This window comes from Lynx rufus, unplaced genomic scaffold (assembly GCF_022079265.1).
Source record: "Lynx rufus isolate CCGP_SWC_20201006 ecotype Redwood Valley unplaced genomic scaffold, mLynRuf1.p SCAF_3, whole genome shotgun sequence".
In the NCBI taxonomy this organism is placed as follows: domain Eukaryota; kingdom Metazoa; phylum Chordata; class Mammalia; order Carnivora; family Felidae; genus Lynx; species Lynx rufus.
In genome coordinates, this window is record NW_025814845.1 from 99165738 (window position 1) to 99187829 (window position 22092).

The 22092-nt window shown below is 36.6% G+C and overlaps 1 protein-coding gene across 1 annotated transcript; it reads right to left on the reverse strand.

The window, feature by feature from the left end:
• Positions 1 to 1397: 1397 nt before the first annotated feature.
• Positions 1398 to 13694, reverse strand: NDNF (neuron derived neurotrophic factor). The gene is made up of 3 exons (XM_047092380.1): positions 13507 to 13694; positions 4768 to 4892; positions 1398 to 3081 (listed from the first exon to the last, which is right to left on the reverse strand). The coding sequence occupies exons 1-3, from the start codon at positions 13692 to 13694 to the stop codon at positions 1688 to 1690; spliced, it is 1707 nt and encodes a 568-aa protein (XP_046948336.1). The 3' UTR covers positions 1398 to 1687.
• Between the last annotated feature and the right edge of the window lie 8398 nt (positions 13695 to 22092).

Genomic DNA, 22092 nt, shown 5'->3' on the forward strand with positions numbered 1-22092 from the left:
TTTTAGCGGAAATATTTTATCCTAAGGTGATCAGAGCACCTTTCCTATTGGCCACCACTTATACTTATCTTAGCCAAAGCAATTCTGTGCTCCATAGGAATGCGACGGATGCATGCCCACTGTATGAAAGGTGGTGCCTGCATGTAGGGGACAGTGTAGAGGTTAAGAGATCATATCTGTCCCCACTTGTAGTTACAGGAGCACCTTGCAATTTAAGACTCACAGAATTCTACAAAAGACAATGTCTTATAAAGAAGGTATCTTATAATGTCTCCTTATCTGAATCTGTCACCACCTAATTTATAAATGGAAAACGGGGGCAATGGGAGTTACTAGATTTTCTTAAGGTTATGTGGCTTTGGTGATGACAGACTTTACACTCTCTGAATCCTGAGCTAATGTTCTCGTGACATCTCATGTATAGAACTGTGGAGAATGAAACCATCTAAAGCGGCTCTTTGTGCAGTCTTTGCTAAACGGTTTCTGTTATTATTTGCCTATATTTTATCTTACACCTAAATTACTTTGTAAAAATTCGTGACAAATCAAAGTATCAGACTGTTAATGTTACAAAACAGTAGCTTCTGTCGTTTCCTCATTTCTAGCTCGAGTCCTAACTGGTGGTTGCTAGACTGCTTCAGGTAGAAATTAAAATAAATATTTTGCTAATATTCAAGAAGATGGAAAATACTTGCAATGTCCCAATTTTGTATTTAAAACAGATGCTTATGTTTAAAATAAATGAAATACATTTTAGGTCATTAAGAACGATTTGTTGAACACTTACCAAGCTACAGTGTTTGGCTTATCCTATTCTTTTAAAACAAGTCTATTAGAGCTCCCTCAACCCTGCTGATACCTGGCTCTGGCTCCAATTCAGTGTCAAAATACAAATTGTAGCAACTCTCTCTAATGCCACAGAAACTTTAGAGAGATGCAACATGCTTTCTTAACTGTTAAAAAAAAAGGGTCAATTCTGGTGCCAAATTCTATAAAGACGCAGTTTTGTGAACAGAATAGAAATTGAATACACCGTGGTAGCTGCTTGGGAAAATGAACAGTATATAATCTAATATCTTTAATTTTATGTACATGAATATAATGTATGTCAACTTTGTACATGAGATACATATAGTATTTAAACATTTTACTCAACAGATAAGAATTTACAATAGCAATATAACTGACTAGAGGGCTGTCCACTTAATATACTTAGATTAGATCTGTACTTTAACAGGAAAAGAATTTAATAGTTTACAATCATAGAAACACTGACATTTAAAACGACTTTATAAAATAATTTATATATATCCTAGCATCTATAGAGAGGAATGATTTGCATTTTGTGGATGTGTGCAATGAATGGCATTATCTTAGATTTTTAGGTAATAAAATAATTTAGAAGCAGTTCATGCAGTGGTCAAAGCAAGAGATGGCAGTTCCTTCAAGATGTCCTCTATCTTTGACATCCACGGGCAGCAGACACACGCTAGGTGCCATCGGGGCACACTAGAACAAGGCTCCTCAACAGTTACTCATATAAACATCCATGTACACAAGTTGATATCCTTCCTTCCCCAGTACCAGTCACAACTTCTCTCAGCTGTGGGAGTAGTCAGTTTATACTGAAAGTGATTTCGTGTCTCTCCTGCAGTTCTATGTAATAGTATCTCTCTCTGTGAGGTAACTAACAGAACTTCCTGGTTTTCACGACTTTACTCTGATACTTCACCGAGTGCCCCCCATGTCCTATGACATAAACATCCAGCAGGTAAGATTTTCCAGGCAGAAGTCCTTTAATTGTTTCTGTGGTCACTGCTTTCTGTAGGTTTTGACTGTGGAAATATTTACAGAGGACCTTTTCCGATTTCTTCCTTGTATCTGGTCCGAGGCATTGGTTTTGCTCTCTTTTCTTCTGGTCTTCATTGTAGTTATCATCCACTTCCTTTTTGTAGATGCAGAACTTGTTCCTCTCCTGAGTGCCCAGCCAAGCCACCGTGGCCGAAGAACAGGTGCGGAGCTTGTCGAAGGCTTTGATTCTTGTGTCTTCGGGAAGAGAGGGAAATGGCTGCTTACTCGGCCTTGTGGTCGCTAGTATTTTCAACATAGATGCTCCTTTCTTGTGTCCCTTCAGGCGAATGAGATACTTGGCTTTAGGTTTTCCTCTGAGCTGAAACTGCCGAATGCCTTCCACATTCTGCGACAGAAGAAGCTTCCCATCCCTTCTCACTTGGATCTGGATAGCGTCCAGACAAGAGTGAATGAAGAAAGTGACTTTTTGGTGTGAAGAGACCGGGGCAAACCGCAAAAACTTGGCTCCCTTCCGTTTGACAAATACGTCTGTCACTTTTCCATCTTTGAGCTCGACCGTCTTCTGTTTTGCCTCTTCCTTGGTCCTGGCGAAGGTGCCCACGTAAGCCGTACTCATGTTGCTGTTGCTGTTGGCCACGAAGACGTCAAAGTAATACTGCGTGTCGGGTTTCAGGTCTGAGACAGTGAAGATGTTCTTATTTCCTATGCAGATTTTCTGAATGTCAACCTTGGGCCTCGAGTAGACATGCCGCCCCAGTTTGGGGGAAGGCTTGGTTAGGAAGCTGCGTTCTTTACCCAAATTATCTGAAGGAAATCCAAAGTGGGCAAAGTCAAAGGGGCTGAAGTCCAGCCCGGGTTTTGGAGCCATCATAAAAGCATCATCTGCACTCAGTTTTGCTTCAACGGCACAGAGACTTTTGAAATTGTGCTCTTTGTTGATGACCACACAGTACTGAATGGGTTGTTTCAGCAGAGACGCTGTAGGGCTCGGTTTCCAGGCCAAGGTGACTGTGGTGCGTCCCAGGGACGTGACATCTACTCTTGGGTCGTAAGGTAATTCGGGGTAGGGCTGATCAGACTCTGGGGTTGTGGTGGCATAGACTTTGAAATGTGTGTCTTTCTCTGTTGAAAGAAGCTCCAACTGATACAAACCAGACGGAGAACTAGAAGATATAAAATACTCCACATCATTGCCTTTGTAGGAGAATAATTCTGTGCCTTCCTCATTAATGATCTGCTGCCTCTGTTCCTCCAGAGGCTCTGGGTCACCTAGAAGACACGAGAGAAATACAAGCTACATGTCAGGGTGTGTACTGTGGCTTGCTGACCTTAAATTGTGTTTTTAGACTCTTCTTTTTTCTCTGTTATAAAACTAATAATGTTCCCAGTAGATAATTGGGAAATAGAGAAAAAGAATAAGATAAAAAAAATCATTAACTTTTTATCCTGAGACAGTCCTTTATTAATATTTTTTGATCCTGAGACAGTCCTTTACTAATATTTTCATTCATTTCCATCTATGCAATTGATTTATTTCATCTTTCTCTATAACCTAATAACATTTATTCTCATACATATATGTTCCCAGGCAAACTTCATTTTTGAATCCAGTTTTTCTCAGTGTTATTATTATATTAATATTATATCATAAAAATAATATTGTTGGTCAATTTTTGATCATTTAAAATTGTGCTCTTATATATATGTTAGGCTTTTCTGAATTTAAATTTAGGCTTGAGGATAGACTCCAATTAGTGGAATTTTTAGGTCAAAGACTGTAAACGTTTTAGAGACTAATCTCTACTGTCAATCTGCTTATCAAAAGGATTCAACCTGATTGCATTTTGATGGCCAGCCATTTCACAGATTTTGCTCTTGTATCTAGGACTGGACAATCTCTCATTAAAATACAGAATATAAAGGACCAGTAGGAGTACCTAATTTTCAGTGTAGAGAACACATGCACAGAAATAATAGGAGGAAAGTATTGAAACTAATTTTTTCTTTTTATTGTTAACATCAGATATCACACGAATGAATGCCAGATAAGCTGACAGGAATTGGTGAAGGACTGGGTTGCCAGGGTGGGAATGAACCTTGTTCGGCTTATTACTGCAGCTTGAGTGAGGTATGTAGACTTTATATTCCCAAACCATGAGATTAACACAATCTCGTGTGGCTCTTTATTCTCTATCTCCTCTGCTGTACTTCCCATATTTTCCTAGTTACAACGTCCTCTTATCACTGTGAGTGGAGCAGCCTGCTGGCATCCTTCGCCTGGCACCAGCCACCAAGCCTTCATCTTTAAGCTATGATGCCTTCACCCCTTAAAAGGAGATCACACCAGGTTTGTATATGGACTCTTCTCATTTCCCTGTGTCTCGGCATTTCCTTTCCACCATCTGCATTTTCTTTAAATGCCTCACGCACACCTCACGCACACCATGACTGTCTTGTCATCCTGGACTTGCACTGGTGCTAAATGCCTTCTTGCTCCTCTTTTTGGTGCCATTCTTTATTCCCCAGAGATCTTGGCTGCATATTGGAATCACAGAGGGGGAAAGTTAAACAGTCCCAATGTCCAGTCCACACTCCAGGACAATTAAATCAGGACCTTTAAGGGTGGGATCCAGGCATTAATAGTTTTTAAAGCCCCCAGTATTGATTCCAATGTTTGGTAAGATTGCAAACCACAGCTAGAGAGCCTAGTCCGAACATCTCCATTTTTCCTCACGTGTTCACAGTCTCCACATGTCTCCCTTAGCCATTTAACTAAGATCACCATCATTTGATGCCACCTTCCATTTCCCTCATCTCCACTGCAAAGTCTCCAGCTTCTTCACATATGCACTCATGCTGTTTTTTCTTTCTTCTTACTAACAGAAGGGTGTGTATTTCGTAAGCCTTTTAGCTATCCATTCAGAGGTCTGGGGCCAGATTCATCCTGCTGCTTACCTGAGCCTTCCCCGCTTGCCTCTTCTGGCAGCTCTTGGAGACTCAGCTTCCACTCTAAAGGTGCATCGCAGGGAGTCACTGTGACTGATAGTGGAGTATTGTCTTCTTCAACCACAAAGAAATACCTGTGGGGAAGTGGACCAGTTCAGACTGAGATCATTCATTCTAAGACTTACAATCAAGGGTCACTGGAAAAATCACTGGCTGCTTTAGTTTTCATTCGTTTAACAGATCTACCCTGACCCCTTATGTAAAATATCACCTTCCTTCCCAAGAAGCTTTCTTTCACACTTCTTCATTTGCCTTCAAAGCAGCTATCACTACCTGACATATTATATTTCTTTGTTTACCTCTTTATTTTTCTATCTCCCCCAACTAGAATGAAAGCTACAAGAGGGCAAGGTTCATTGATGAAGACTGAGAGACTAAAGTAATTCTTAATCAGTATTTGTTGAATGAATTGATGAATAAGCTTAGACTTCAGGCTTTTGGGGAAAAGTCCTTAATTGTTTGCAGAGTCTAAAACTTCCTCCGTGGGGGTGGGGTGGGGGGGGGTCTGCCTGCCTCATTGGCTTCTCGTCTTCTATGCTCAAACCACGTGGGATCCCCTAGTTTTCCAGGATCCACCCTATCTTAGAACTTCTGGGATGTTTCTCGTATGCCTGAAATACACCCTTTGCCCTTACACATATTTAAGTGTCACAATATGCCTTTTCTGACTCCTCATTCTGGATCAGGTTCTCTTATATACTCTCAGAGTGTCCTCCTGTACTTTTCAGTTGGGGCACTTATTGAAATTTGTGACTGTATATTTGTATTATTTGATTGTCAATTTCCCCACACAGGCCCATTTAAGGTTCATTTGCCATGCCATTGTATTCCCAGAATTTAGTACTGATGTCTGCACATAGTAGGTACCTGTTAAATATTTTTGAATGAATGAATTACTAAATTAATAAACAGAACCCAAGAAACCTAGCACTAACCCTATTGTTCCAGACCCAGGATACTTACACCTAGAGTCTATTCTGTTGAAAGATACAGAATCTGAATGGCATTAGAAGTACTTCATCCCCCCTCAAATATGAATTAAAAGAAGGAAGGTAGGGGTAGGGCAGTGGGAGGACAAATAAAGTGAAGACTCTATAAAAGCAAAACAACCTGTTCATGAAATAGTAAAGCTACATGTCATCCTGAAAAAACAACCAGATGACTGAAGTATTTACTGTGTGGAAAGTTATATGTACCATAAGCATCCTTCAAGACATATGTCAGGTGGCTGAGTTTTCAATTCAGTCTACTTTTTGGAGAATAGAATTTTCTTCCTTTGGCCAGGTTGCATGGCATGTGTTAACACTATACACACAACTGAACTCATCTATATTACAAAGAAATAGATAAAACAAAACAATTTGGCATCACGTAAGTGAAAAAATGTTCAAAACGACTACGTTTTGATTTTTGTGAGGGTAACAGCACTAGCTGTGGAAGCAGAAATCAATGTCAGTTCATCCACTACCTTCTGTTCTCACTTCAAACAAGAAAGTAGCTTATTTCCCAAAGTAACTGTCTTAGTAACTTAAATACGGGCCATAGGCAACCAATGACAAAACAATTCTTGCATTCCACAAGGTACTCATTATACATATAAAACAGCAGGGAGTCCCTCTAACTCAACATTTTCATATGGAAGTACTTATGATTTGGGATAAAAGATAATCTGAATAAACTTTAACAATTTGAGAAACATTTGTTGGCTACCATGCGCAGAGCACTTGTGGAAGAGAACAGCAATCAGGGAAAACAGGGCATGATCTATGTGCTCCAACTATTTACTGGCTGGTGAGGGAGACAGAAATGTAATGAATAACTAAGAAAACATGGTCCCAAATTATAATGCCAAAACTGAGGGATAAACACTCCATGAACCATTTAGCCTTTGGAATTTATGTGTAAACCTAAGAATAATTAATGAAAAAAGCTATCCACTGCTGCTAAATTATATCTGGAATTTCATCTTTAGTTGTAATATCAACAATGTCTATGAATGCCTCCCACTGCATATTTCACACCTAGAAATGATGTTTCTATTGTTTCTACACCTCTCCACTTAGTGTAAGATAACATTTCATCCAAATATCAAAGCCCCCAATCTTTATTTGTGGGGGGTGGAAGGGGAAAGACAAGAAATAATAAACAAATATATATTGGAGAGTAGAATTTTCTTCCTCTGGCCAGGCTGCATGGCATGTGTTAACAATATACACCATATATATACCTATATATCTATATATCTATATATATCTATATATATACTGTCATTTTTAAAGTTAAAATATTTATAACCATTGTATGAACCCAATCTGTTGATGGAGTAAAGGTAAATGAACAGTGATAGTTTTTACTATAGTTTGGTTTAATATTTTAAGAATGTAATCATATTGTTCAAAGAAATATTATCCTTATAATAATATCCTTATATTTATCGAGATATAATTAAAATGCAATATATTAATTTTGGATGTACATAATAATGATTTGATACATGTATGTATTATGAAATGACCATCACAGTAAGTCTACTTTATCCCTTTAACCATTTGAAGTTACATAACATGCAATACAATATTATTGACTGTAGTCACTATGCTGTACATTACAACCCTTCGGGTTTTTTGGCTACATACCTAGAAGTAGAATTGCTGGATCATATGATAGTTCTATTTACAGATTTTTGAGGAAACTATATACTATTTTCCATAGTGGCTGCACCAATTTATAGTCCCACCAAAAGTGCACAAGGATTCCCTTTTCTCCACATCCGTGCCAGTATTTGTTATTTCTTGTCTTTTTGACAATAGTCATTCTGAGAGGTGTAAGGAGATATCTCATTATGGTTTTGACTTGTATTTCCCTGATGATGAATGATGTTGAGCATCTTTCCCTGTACCTGTTGGCCATATGTATGCCTTCTTTGGAAAATGTCTATTCATATCCTTTGCCCATATTTTAATTAGGTTGGTTGTGTTTTTGTTGTTAAGTTGTATACACTCTTTATATATTTTGGATTTTAACCCTTATTAGATACATGATTTGCAAATATCTTCTCCCATTCAGTAGGTTGCCTTTTTATTTTGTTAATGATTTCCTTCACTGTGCAGAAGCTTTTTAGTATGATGTAGTCTCACTTGCTTATTTTTGCTTTTGTTGCCCTAGCAGATCCAGGGGGAGGGGAGGAAACATTGCTATGACTAATATCAAGGAGCTTACTCTTACTACCTATGTTTTCTTTCAGGAGTTTAGTGATCCAGTTTCACTCTTTAGCATGTGGCTGTCCAGTTTTCCCAACAACATTTACTAAACAACTGTCCTTTTTCCATTGTATATTCTTGGAAAATTGTATATTATTGGTAAATTAATTGACCATAAGTTCATGCTTTATTTCTGGGCCATCTATTCTGTTCTATCGATCTATGTATCAGTTTTTATGCCAATACCATACTGTCTTGATTACTATACCTTGGAGTATAGTAATATAGTTTGAAATCAGGAAACATAATACCTCCAGCTTTGTTCTTCTTTCTCAAGATTGGTTTGGTTTTCAGGATCTTTTTGGTTCCATACAAATTTTAGAATTATTTGTTCTACTTTTGTTAAAAATGCCATTGGAGTTTTGATAGGGATTGCATTGAATCTATAAATTAATTACCTTGGGTAGCATGGACATTTTGACAATATTAATTCTTCAAATTCATGAAAACAGAATATCTTCCTATTTATGTCTTCTTCAATTTATTTCATAATGTCAGTTTTCAGTGTACAGGTCTTTTACTTTCTTGGTTAAATCTTTTCCTAGGCGTTTTAACCTTTTTGATGCAATTGTAAATGGGATTATTTTATTATTTTCTCTTTCTGGTAGTTCATTTTCAGCGTATAAAAACAAAAAAGATTTTTGTATATTGATTTTGTATCCTGAAACTTTAATGAATTTATTTATTAGTTTCAACAGTTTTTTGGTGGAATCTTCAGGGTTTTCTATATATAAAAAATCGTACCTGCAAACAGTGACAGTTTTATTTCTTCCTTTCCAATTTGGACACCTTTTATATTGTTTTCTTCTTAATTGCTTGGGCTAGGACTCCCAATACTGTGTTAAACATAAGTGGCAAGAGTTGGCATCCTTGTCTTGTCTTTGATCTTAGAGGACAAATTTTCATCTTTTTACCATTGAGTGTGATGTTAGCTGTGGGCTTGTTATATATGGCTTTTATTATGTTGAGGTACATTCCCTCTATACCTGTTTTGTGGAGAGTTTTTATCATAAATAGATGTTGAATTTTATCAAATGCTTTTTCTGCATCTATTGAGATGATTTTTATCCTTCATTTGGTTAATGTGGTGTCACACTGATTGATTCATAGATGTTGAATCATCCTTACATCCCTGGAATAAATCCCACTTGATCATGGTGTATGATATGTTTAATGTATTGTTAAATTTGGTTTCTTAATATTTTGTTGAGGGTTTTTGCATCTATGTTTATTAGGGATATTGGCCTATAATTTTCTTTTATGTGTGTGTTGTCTTTATCTGGTTTCAGTATCACAGTAATGTTGGACTCATAAAATGAATTTGGAACTGTTCCATCCTCTTCAATTTTTGAAAAATTTTGAAAATGATAAGTATTAGATCTTCTTTGAATGTTTGGTAGAATTCACCAATGAAGCTCTCTGGTCCTGGACTTCTATTTGTTGAGATGCTTTTGACTACTGATTCAATCTCCTTGCTAGTAATTCATCTATTCAGATTTTCTATTTCCTTATGATCCAGTCTTAAAGATTGTATGTTTTGGGGGATTTATCCAATTTTCCTAGATTGTCCAAATTATTGGCATATAATTGTTCACAGTAGTCTCATAGTAGGTCCTTTGTATTTCTTTGTTATCAAGTGTAACTTACTCTTTTTCATTTCTGATTTTATTTATTTGAGTCCACTCATTTTATCTTAGTGAGTGAAAGTAAATAAAGGTTTATCAATTTTGTTTATCTTTTCAAAGAATAGCTCTTAGTTTCCTTGGTCTTTTCTATTGTCTCTTTAGTCTCTATTTCATTTGTTTCCACTCTGATGTTTATTATTTTCTTCCTTCTTCTAACTTTGGGCTTCATTTGTTCCTATTTTTCTAGTTCCTTTAGGTGTAAAATTAGACTATTTGAGATTTTTCTGATTTCTTGAGGTAGGCTGTATTGCTATGAACTTCCCTCTTATAACTGCTTTTGCTGCATCCCGTAAATTTTGGTATGTTACATTTCCATTTTCATTTGTCGCACCTATTCATTTGTCGACCTATTGGTTGTTCAGTCACATGTTTTGAAATCTCCACGTACTTGTGATTTTTTCCAGTTTTCTTTTTGTGGATTGATTTCTGGTTTCATACAATTATAGTCTAAAAAGATGTTTGATATAATTTCAATCTTCTTAAATTTACTGAGACTTTTTTTGTGGCCTAACATATAATGTATCCTGTGTACTTGAGAAGAATGTGTATTCTGCTGCTTATAGATGGAATGCTTTATATATACCCAGTATATCTATCTGGTCTATTGTGTCATTTATGGCCAATGTTTCCATATCGATTTTCTGTCTGGATGATGCATCCATTGATTAATATAGGGTACTAACTTTCCCTACTATAATTGTATTGTTGTCAGTTTCTCCCTTTGGTCTGTTATTTGTTTATATGTTTAGGTACTCCTATCTCTATTGGGTGTATAAATATTTACAAATGCTCAATCTTTATGCTGGATTGAACCCTGTATGTAATGCCCATCTTTGTCTTTCATTACAGTCTTTTCTTTTAAAGTTTATTTTGTCTGATATAAGCAATATCTACCCCAGCTTTCTTTTGGTTTATATTTGTATGGAATTTCTTTTTCCATGCCTTTATTTTCACTCTGTGTGTGTCCTCATATCTAAAGTGAATCTCCTGTAAGGAGCATACAATATTTTAAAAAATCCATTCAGGCACTCTATTGTCTTTTGATTAGAGAACTTAGTCCACTTATGTTTAAATTTAGTCCATGTATGTTTAAAGTAATTATAAGTAGGTGTGTATTTACTGCCATTTTGTTAATTGTTTTCTGGCTGTTTTGCTCCTTTTGTCCTTTCTTCCTCCCTTGCTTTCTTCTCTTGTGGTTTGATGACTTGCTTTAGTGTTTAGATTCAATTTTCATTATCTTTTTTGTAATTCAGGTTTTTCTTTTGTGGTCATCATAAGATTTGCAAATACCTATGTATATATATACCAGTCTATTTTAAGTTGATAACAAGTTAAGTATGAATACATTCTGAAACTACATTTTTTACTCCCCAGTCCCCCAATTTATGTTTTTAATGTCACATTTTACATCATTTTATTGTGTGTGTACTTTAAGTAATTGCTGTAGTTTTAGTTATTTTTTACTTCTTTTGTCTTTTAGTCTTCATGTGAGGTTTCTAAGTGATTACTTCACTATATTTACCTTCACTAGGGAGACTTTTACGTTCATATGTTTTGTTAATACTAGTTAGTGCCTTTTCTTTCCATCTTAAAGAAGTCCCTTGAACATTTCTTATAAGGCTGGTTGAGTGGTAGTGAACTCCTTTAGTTTTTGCTTGTCTGGAAAACTCTTTATTTCTCTTCTTTTCTGAATGATAATCTTCCTGGTCTTGGAAGTTTTTGGCTTTCAGCACTTTGAATATATCATGCACTCCCTTCTGGCCTGCAATGTTTCTACTAAAAAAATCTGCCATTATCTTATGGGTATTCCCCTATTTGCAACAAGTTTTTCTCTTGCTTTTAACATTGTCTATTTGTCTTTGACTTTTGACATTTTAAGGTAACATATCTTGGTGTGGATCTCTTCAGGTCCATCTTATTTTGAACTCTCTGGATTTTCTGGACATGGATGTGTGTTTTTTCTTCTAGGTTAGGGTAGTTTATAGCTATTATTTTTTCAAATAAGTTTTATGTTCCTTTTTCTCTTCTCTTTCTGGGACCTGTATTATGCAAATGTTGTTCTACTTAATGTCCTACAGGTTCCTTAAACTGTCTTTACTTTTTAAAATTATTTTTTCTTTTTACTGCTCTTCTGGGTGAGTTCCACTGCCCTATCTTCTGGGTTACTGATTCTTTCTTCTGCTTTATGTAGTCTGTTACTGACCCCTCTAGTGTGTTTTTCAGTTAGGTTATTGAGTTTTTAAGATCTAGGACTTGTGTTTGGTACTTTCTTATATTTTCTATCTCTTTGTTGAAATTTTCTGTGTTCACCTATTCTATTCCCAAGATCGGTGAGTGTCTTTATGACCACTACTTTGAACCCTTTTTCAGGTAAATAACTTATCTCTGTTTCATTAAGTTTCCCCCCACCCCTGCAGTTTCATCTTGTTCTTTCATTTGCAACATATTCCTCTGTTTCCCCCCACCCCCACCCCCACCCATTTGCTCGACTGTGTTGGTTTCTATGCATTAGGTGAAAGAGCTGTCTCTCTCAGTTTTGAAGGATTGGTCACAGGGAGACTGGAGGTGTGTCAGTCTTAGTCTATGCAGTGCCCTGGTGGTGGTAACCTGCTAATGGCAGTCTCTCTGATTGTTTCAGTCCCATGGCGCTCAGAAATGTAACCATCCTGGTCAGGAATTCAAGGGGCCATCCCCTTTGTGGCCCGTGCACACTTGCTGGCTTTAGTCAGGGTGTGGTGCAGTGCCAGGCTGGGGCATGCCTGCCTGCCAGGTTTAGCAGGATGGAGCCATGGGAGGGCACAAATGTGAGCTAAGTGGTACTAGCAAGGTAGAAGGAGAGTGCAAAAATAGTACCTGCCAGCACCTCCATGCCTGGAAAGAGTTCTAAGAGACCCCTTTCCCTCTAGAAGACACTTTGAGATTAGCTAATGAATCTCCTTTGCACGTGGTCCAGGAACTTTTCAACTTACTGTGCTTTCACTGTGTCTTAGTGTGAGTAAATTTGTGCATATGCCCTTTAAGAGTGGAGTCTTAGTTTCTTATAGCCTTTTGGGTCTCCTAGAAATAAGCCCTCTTGGTTTTCAAAGCCAGATGTTTTGGCTTATCTCTCTGGTGCATGCAGATCCCAAGGTTGGGGTGCCTGATAGGGGGCTCAAACCCCTTGCTCCTCAGGAATATGCTATATATTTGTCAGAGCCTTCCTCTTTGTGAGTTACCACACTAGGGGTGGGGTTTTTGGCAAGACCATTTCTCTGCTTCTCTTATCCATCTCTAAGTGGCCTTTTTATCCTTTGTGTGAAGGAACTCTTCAGCTAGTTTTCAGGTCTTCTTCAGAGAGAATTGTTCTACATGCAGCTATAGATTTGTTGTGTCAAAGGGAGAAAGAGAGTTCAGGGTCTTCCTATGCCCCTTTTTTGAACCTTATTTTAGATTAATTTCATCATAATCCTACAGAGTCCTTCTTAAAATTTTCCTGCTATCCTAAAGATAAGAAAATCATCATTCCAAAATGTAAGAACTGCAAAGATTGTCCTCTCCATCCCCAGAGAGATCACAATCAGTAAGGATCAAACAGACTCTACTTAATGATTAGAAGCTGCACTGTCATTTTCTTTTCTTAGAGAAAATAAGCAATGTTATTCAGAGGTTGATTGCAAGTTATCTAATCTAAGTCTAAAAAGTTACTTTCTTTTTTAGTATCACTTATGAGCTTATTGATAAAGAGAGTACTGCAGGGAGAATACCTTTTAGGTGTGTCTCTAAAGAGATAACTGCTAATTTCAGCTCCATCTGGAATTACTGATGAATCATGAAAAAATGCTTTGTCCCGGATCTGCATCTGAAAAAGTTCCTCATCTCGAGTGGGTAACTTCTGAGTCCTTGAGCTGAGTGGTAGTAGCAACCACAGCAGACACCAATGGAGAGGCACCATCCTGGGGCAAAAGAAATGATTGCTTACATTAGTTCTGTGGATAGACACTTGGGCACATTGCAAATGTTCTAAAGGGTTAAGAATATTTTAGTTTTGACAGACAGAGCTATATTATGCATTTTGGATATAACTTTCCTGTTGTTGTTTTTTTTTCCCCATACTATTTCATAGAGTTGATAACAAATTCACTAGGATTTATAAAAGATTTTGAAATAAAATGACTCTTGATGCATTAACTTCCCTGGGTATCTAGAGAGAAAATCGCCACTTCAATATGGCCAGAAAAGCCAATGTGGTTATTGCAGAAATGTGTATACAAATGTCTCAATGACTGAACCATAACATAAATCACAGAGACTCACTGAGAGCCAGAAAATTACCATTGCACAATTATTTTTATTCTTTCTTGAAATTTGACTAAGATTATACATGTTTAGTATTATTCTGATTCCTAAGATCAGATTTTCATAAATCAGAGATTTTTAGAGATGATAAAGTTTAACTTTCTCATAGGTTAAGCAATTTGTCCAAAATAAAGGTTGTTATTTGCTGATGTCTAACTATCATTCATTACTAGACTCTTCAACAAAACATAAAAAAAAAAACAAACAAACCCTTTACTGTAATAGAAATGGGCTTGGATTACCACTCTCAGGTTAAATGAGACCACTGAAAAGTTGTATCGTTGGTCATTTGTCTTAACCTCCCATAGAGTTATGTATTTACTACTCCAACAGAATATTTTCATGGAGTTACATTTTGACATTCAAACTGTCTTTTATCAAAGATCCTCTAGGTAATTATGGATCACTCTCTACTGCACATTGCTATAGGGACATTGTCAAGGACACTATCTTCTACACGTCTCAGTGTCCCTAACAGGAAGTCTAAGGTAGGCAAGTTCTTTTCATGTCAAGTGCTGATGAAAGCTTTGCTTCTGCTGAGGATTTGGTGCCTTTCTCTCTCACAGAAAGAACTCTGTAAGGAGTTGTTCTCCTTTATCTCTTTGACAACATACATCAGGGAATTCAAGCATTAGGGAAAGACAGTGTTTTTACACATAAGTGCTTCAAATAGTGAGAAAGTCGAATGGAAATATTTGCAATAATTTGAAATGAAATGAACACCAGTTTTATTTATAAAGAGTCATTCCTATAGCTACGAGATCACCTCTACTTAAACCATCCTTTGACTTTAACTTTATCTTCCTTGGAGCGCTATCAAAAATAGATTCATACAACTAAAAATATTTTTTGAAGGGAATAAACTTTTCTTTTCTATGAGAATGTGAGAAGAAACTTTTCCACAGTGAGCTTACCCAAAAAGTAAATTTAACTTCCTTTTTCTTTTCTTTTTTTTTTTTTTAACGTTTATTTATTTTTGAGACAGGGAGAGACAGAGCATGAACAGGGGAGAGTCAGAGAGAGGGAGACACAGAATCTGAAGCAGGCTCCCGGCTCTGAGCTGTCAGAACAGAGCCCGACGCGGGGCTAGAACTCACGGACCGCGAGATCATGACCTGAGCCGAAGTCGGCCGCTTAACCGACTGAGCCACCCAGGCGCCTCTTAACTTCCTTTTTCAAAAACATTTTTTTTTTTTTTTTTTGCCATTTGTTCTGCAGTTTTCCATATAAGACAGCTGCAGTAATTGAGAATTACTATGTGCAAAAAAAGGCACCAAATTCGCTAACTGCATTATTGCATTTAGCCCTTGCAATAATCTGTGAAGTAGGTACTATTCTTATATAAAAATAAATCTCCTTTTACATAATCAGAGAGGGATAGAAATCCAGGTGGAGATGACTGTAGAGCCCAAAGGTTTCTCCTCTGTAATATTTTCAAGAAAGGCATAACAGTTTTTTACAAGGGCTCTTATTTTTCATCCTTATTTCTCGATTGTTTTGTAATCGAATGAAAACTTGACTGAGAGCTAAGAAATTTGACTTTTTGGTTTCAGCACTAATTAGATGTGTAATCTAAGGCAATTCACTTAAGCACTCCAGATGGACCTCAATTTTCTGAAGGGTTTGGATGATGATCTCTAAACTTTGAAAACGAATGGTGATTCTGAGACTGAATACTCAACTCCTCTTCCCAACTAGATAGCAGTTTAGAAGGTCAGGCCTTCTTAAGTTTCATTAAGTAATCTGAACCTCAGATATCCAAATGATTGTCAGGATGAGATCCAAGGGCAGTTGGGGATGTGAAGCAGGAGCTCACATTAGTTACTACTAATAGCAGATGAAGCTTATAACTACAAAAGATGGCTAGATATATCAAAATCAAAACTCAGTGAACCTATTTGAAACAAGCATGGACATAGTTGGCTAAACTAAATGGGACCTCTACTCACAACCTTTAATTCCTCCCCTCTGATGCCCTTCCTCCTGTGGCTAAAAGAAATGAAAAATCTGATATGCTAGAATTTGCTTTGCTGGCCCTGTTAAGAAATAATTATTATTTCAGCATAATATGTCCTGTTTACTCTGTAGCAGTGTCCCTGAAACTTTGCCCCCTGAGAGCAGAAGCAGCTAGATAATAAAATTTGTCTCTTTAGAAATGGTTAGAATTTGGCTTTCTATACTTATTAGGAACTTAGAGCCAACATGCCATGGCAGCACTTGAACATGAGATACTCAGGTGTGTTTGCTCTAGACCCACTCTAATGCACAGCTTTATCTCATTAGGCTCTATGTTTGCCCATAAAGTTGTCAATTGCACAGTACCACCAAAACCGAGCAGAAGAGGCTGCCCAGTGCCCCAGGATATTTGGGATATTTAAGTCAGCTCCAGAGTAAGACAGGTCACTAGTTATCACTGGTGGGAATTTTTCCAGTATCCTCAGCCATCCATTGGCAGAACTTTCTCTTTATTGAATCAGCTAATAAGAAATGAATTTTGAGTTAAAAATAACAATACTAACAAAGTTTGTTTTGAACATGCTGTACTCTTCTAAATGCTATATATATATATATATATATATATATATATATTATCTCATGTAATGCTACATCAACCCTATGATGCAGGCACTATTATTTCTCTCATTTCAAAAACGATCTAACTGAAGCTTGGACAGGTAAGATCACATAGTGATACAATATGATGTAAAAAATACAAACTATTTACCATATGTAAGTTTAAAAATATGAAAAGTAGGATTATTGTATATTCTCCACATCAGCTACTTTTTAATTTATAAATAAACAAATAACAGTGAACAACTTAAGATGACAGGATTCTACAAAGTAAGTGGTGAGAGATGATTCTCCATGGGTCTCTGTGATTGGTTTTGCATGTCTTGGAAGCAGAAGAATTGACTGCTTTTGTGCCAGATTATATTTTCAAGGATGTTTGTGTATTGAAAAGCCTTGGAAGATAAAGCTTCTGGAGCAGGCATGATCACTATATCAGGGAAGATCTGAGTTCCCCAAGCTCAGGGCTTCTCTCTTGTAAAAAAAACCCCTATTTGGGGGCTAGTGCTATCTGGCCCTCTTTTCATCCTGTGGAAATTGGAAGTCAGTGAGCCAGGGGGAGAAAATGATAATACTGTGGATTCTGCTATTGCTCTGAGTTGCTCTGAGTATTGCTTTTGTCTCCAACCCAGTAGTCTGATGCCATCTAGTATCAATGAAACTATGTATAACAGGTTAACTTGTTAACTTACAAGTGGAGTAAAATCTTAGATTCTTCATTCATATTTTTGACACTACATTTTTCTTACTGAATTATTTTACTGGATCACTACTAGCTCAGGTAGATGTTTTTATTTGGATTACCACCAACAGAGAGTAGACTCAACTCTATTTTTCTCTCTCTCTCTCTCTCTCTCTCTCTCTATATATATATATATATATAATTATTTCCCCAGATAAAATTCTATGAGGCCAACATTTTGTTTCTGAAACAACTCTAACTATATTAATTGCTATATGTTATAGACAAGACAGACAATTTTTGGAAAGGTGTTTAAAATTTTTATGATCCCTGTTTTTTTTTCTTCTTTTTTTTTTCATTGTATACATATAAGAAGATAGATGCTAGCTAAGCCTATGGTGGTAATCATTTTATAATATATATAGATCAAACTATTATGCCATGCATCTTATGTTTTTATAGTGATGTGTGACAACTATTTTTCAATAAAACTGGAAAAAAGTAGTGTGATCCCAAAGCACAGATCTTTATATTTTACAGGATTATATTTTTCAAATGTTATCTAATAACACTCATCTACTGTTGGGAAAAAGCTTACTCTGTTATTAGGGAAAGTTAATCATTTGACCAATTTCATCAGGTTACAGGCAGAATTACTTTAAATAAACTGCACTTAAAGGAAGCATTGACTATAGCTGATCAAAAAACTATTGCGCAGACATGTTGTGTATATTTTTACAATTTCTATTCACCAATTCAACTTTAAAGCTTTACTTAGATATTGTTTAAAGGATTGTTTTAAGATTATATAGATTTTTTCCCCTACCAATAAAATGTTCTCTCTCAGACACTCAGCTTAAGAATTAGTCACTTTAAATAAACAACTAAAAAAATACATTCCTCTCATGAGTAAGACTTGGGTAAGCCAGTCTATAAGAACTGACTTTTCTTCTAAGATTACAAAAGTGCCCTCTAATGGCATAACTTTTCCTCTCATTTATTTTTGTTACTTCTAGGTATCCAGAGCTTATCTAGATTTAGAGTTTAAGTTAAATAACATTCCTTAGAATTTCTCTTTCAGCATTATTTCTTTTGTCATGGGCATCTGGTAGTAATCTAGGCAACCTATCTGTATAGCAAGAAACCATGCTATCTTTTTATAATCAAGGGTCTAGTTCCAATAGAAGTAGGAAGTTGCTAGGATGATTCCAAATATTTTTATTTTTCTAGGCACAGCAGTCAACTCGGTTCCACAATTATTCACAGCCTAGGAAAACTAGATGGTGTTATCCTATTGAGAAGAGTGACTTTGTTTCAATTAAAATTGTTTCAATTAAAATTCTGATGAATTCATATATAAATGCTATACTTGATTTTAGATGCGAATTTAAAACTCTGACGCTGTTCATGTCATCAGAAGCATCTACATATCTGGCACACACTTTCAGATCCTGCCAAGACTGAAGTGAAAAAAGAAAAATGACCTAATGGTTTGATATACCTCAACCTTTAGTCTAGATTATGGATAATCTAGATTATTGGATAGTTTTATTCTTTGGAAAACCCGTGTGTCCTAGATTAAAAGGAGAAATTGTTTTTGAAATCTAATTGTCCAAAGATTAACCATGCATTCTATACTTACAAAGATTGAGAGAGGTCTGGGTACTGTAAAGTAAATAATTTTAAATATAATTCATTTTTATGGCACGTGCGCACAGACACACACACTTAAGGTCAAACTATTTGGAAACATTATATGAGTCCAGTTAGTTGATATTAGAGTAAAGGCAAATGAGCAGTGGTTCTAAAAGAAGAATCTTTTACATATAAAAATTTACTTTTATATTTGCTGCCCCCTCTCTGGAGAGTGGGTAAAAGCTACAGAGCGGTTTTCTTGGGGATGTTTTAGGAATGACTACCAGGGTCACTTCTCCCATTCCTCTCCGCCATCTTCTCTGTGGGGGTCTCTGTTCTCCCATCCCATAGAGGGAAAGGGGACACTAGGAAGCATAGGGGATGAAGTGGAGATCAGTTTTAAAGAAAATGCCAATGAAGAGATACGAAGCATTTGTGTCGTTTCCTAAAGGGTAGAGAGTAGAGCATATGATGGATAACTGCAAACATACAACTCATTCTAAGATTTTATTTTTGGTATTAACTTAAACATTTTATTCTGTAGAGCCTTTAGTGTAGTTAAAATAAATAGTCAAACTGACCTGGCATACGCTTTTACCACAAACCTGCAGAAATGTTTGAGGATTGTAAAACAGTCTAATGGCAAGCAAGAAAAAAGGGAAGTTTAAATAATTTACCAATGTATCAACTAAACACCCAGGACAACCTCTATTACCACAAAAGCAGAATATAGTAAAAGCAATAAAACTTGCCCTATGGTGTCTGTTACAACTTCACTAGTGTCATTTCGCAAAATTTATCTTTAATTACATATGACTGGCTAGTCAATTTATCATCTTGGTTAATCCACTGGCTCACCTAGTGAAAATAAAAATTTATTTTTGGAAATTGTGTAAACAATGATTATAAGTAAATAAATCTGGTTACTTTCTTACTTCTTTTAAAAATATATTAGATGTACTTGACCACAATCCCTATTGATAATCTTGTCTTAAGAGTAGGGAAATATTTCAAGCCACTAAAAAGCTTGCCTTTAGATTTATAGACTACAGTTTAGCTATATTATCCCATTAATGTAAGGGATTTGCAAATCTGGTAAATAAAATGCTGTTTCAGGTTTTCATGAACTGTCTAAGACTCTCTGAAATAGAAGCTGTCCTGTATATTAAAGACATTGTGACCTTTATCAGTGCTGTAGTTTCCTCAGAAACAGCAGCCAACAGTTCAGTCTACCTGTGAGTGAGATGATCAAATCAAATTTCTCCATTCCTCCACAACCAGCCACCAAGGGCTTGCAAGTTCCTTACAAAAACATGTGAATGTATTTACAAAATATATCATTCAGCTCTTACAGATATTACATGTTGTAAACCCAGTAAGATCAGATTCATCTCTATCAATAGGCCACACCAAGCAAATAATGAAAAAAAAAAAATAATGTCATTAAGATTCACTTAAAAACTCTTCAATGAACCCAATCACATGTAGGCTAAAACCATGAAATAAATTTACAATCCCCAGAAAGAAGGACGGGCATTCTGAATTTACTTGAGGCAAATGCATCTGGAATAAATGAAATCTAATGTTTAATTACAGAGAGTGGAAAGTGCATGATTATAATTTAGTGAGGATAATTTCAAGGAATGGTCTGCCGCAGAGATTTCTGTTATTTTCTTTTCCTTTTTAAGTGCAAATATTTAGTCTCTCCACTTCTATTTTTAAACTCAAGGGCATTTGTTTTGTTTGAATCATCCATGCCACATCTGATAATAAATCTGAAGCATTTAACCTAGCTGTAAAGAAAAAAAAATGTAGCCTTTGTTGGGGGAACGGCCCCCGCGTCTGCCACAGCCTGCTCTGTGAGCAAAGGGGGTCTGTGTGCACACTTTAATAGCAGAATGCCCGGCGTGGGCATGCACATTCCCTCAAGGCTGAAATTTAGTGATAAAAAAAGTTGGATTCCCCAAAATCGTTCTGTTCTGTTGTCTTTTGCAAACAACGAAAATGTTAACTGAAATTAGTTGGTCGTTCTCATACATACAGAAGTATCCTCTGCTATGGCTGAAAATTTGAGGGATACAGAGCATATTGTGGTTTGGTGTGTTTCCATATTTGCAAAGGGTGAAATGAAGCAGGTGGAAGTGGAAGGCCCCGGGTTGGCCCTGAGGAGTGGTCTGTGGCATGTGCCAGGTGAGCTCTCGTTCCGCAGTGTCTATACAGCACAGCTGCAGTAAGCCTCCCTCAACAAGGCAGAGCCAGAGTCAGGCACAGAACCCACAGGCGAAAGCTCTCCAAATGCAGGCTGTCATTACAGAGGGGAAAGATTATTAACAGTTTTAGAGTTCATTATGTCAATGATCTATGGATTAGGGACCTTCACATGCATTTCAGCTGCAGTGATTCCAACCTCCTCTACCACTTCTCTACATGATTGCCAACTTTCATTCTGGAAGGAAATTAAATTAGCATGAAAAAGCAATGTGAAATTAAAACATGCCAAGGATCTGAATACAGTTTCCATTCTGTCATCTCCTCCCTTCTGATCCTCATGGTGTGTAGTTCATAGTGGGGCCAAGACTAGGGCACTCTAATTTTAAAAGATGGTCATGCCTACAGAATAAGCTTGAAAGAGGATCAGATTTTAAAGTAAGTTACCCTGTATTCCCACCATCACTACTGCCAATAATAAGAATACTGAACCATAGAAATGGCCAACAATGTGTACTACAGATAAGAGTAGTCTTTGATTCAGGAAGCCAGGCCCATTTTACTAAAGGAAGGAGTGGATCTCCTAAAATGCATCTGATAGGTGATTAGAAGATATGATAAATTCAAAAGCAATACAGAAGACAATGCAAAGTAAAACTGGAACAAAAGAGTGAACATCTTCCTCCTATCAAAATTTCCTCTGCATGTGCAACTGAGATGGCTGGGATAATTTCCATGATCTTAGGCGCAGCTAATGATTCCTAGAATAATGAAAGCCCCTAAGGGAGAAATAATATGCTTGGTTGCTTTTCTTACTTTAGTTTGGCAACTAAGCCTTGTTTCCTGTTGGTCTGCAACAAAATGAAAATGACTTCCTGTGCAATGTTCCCCAAAGCAG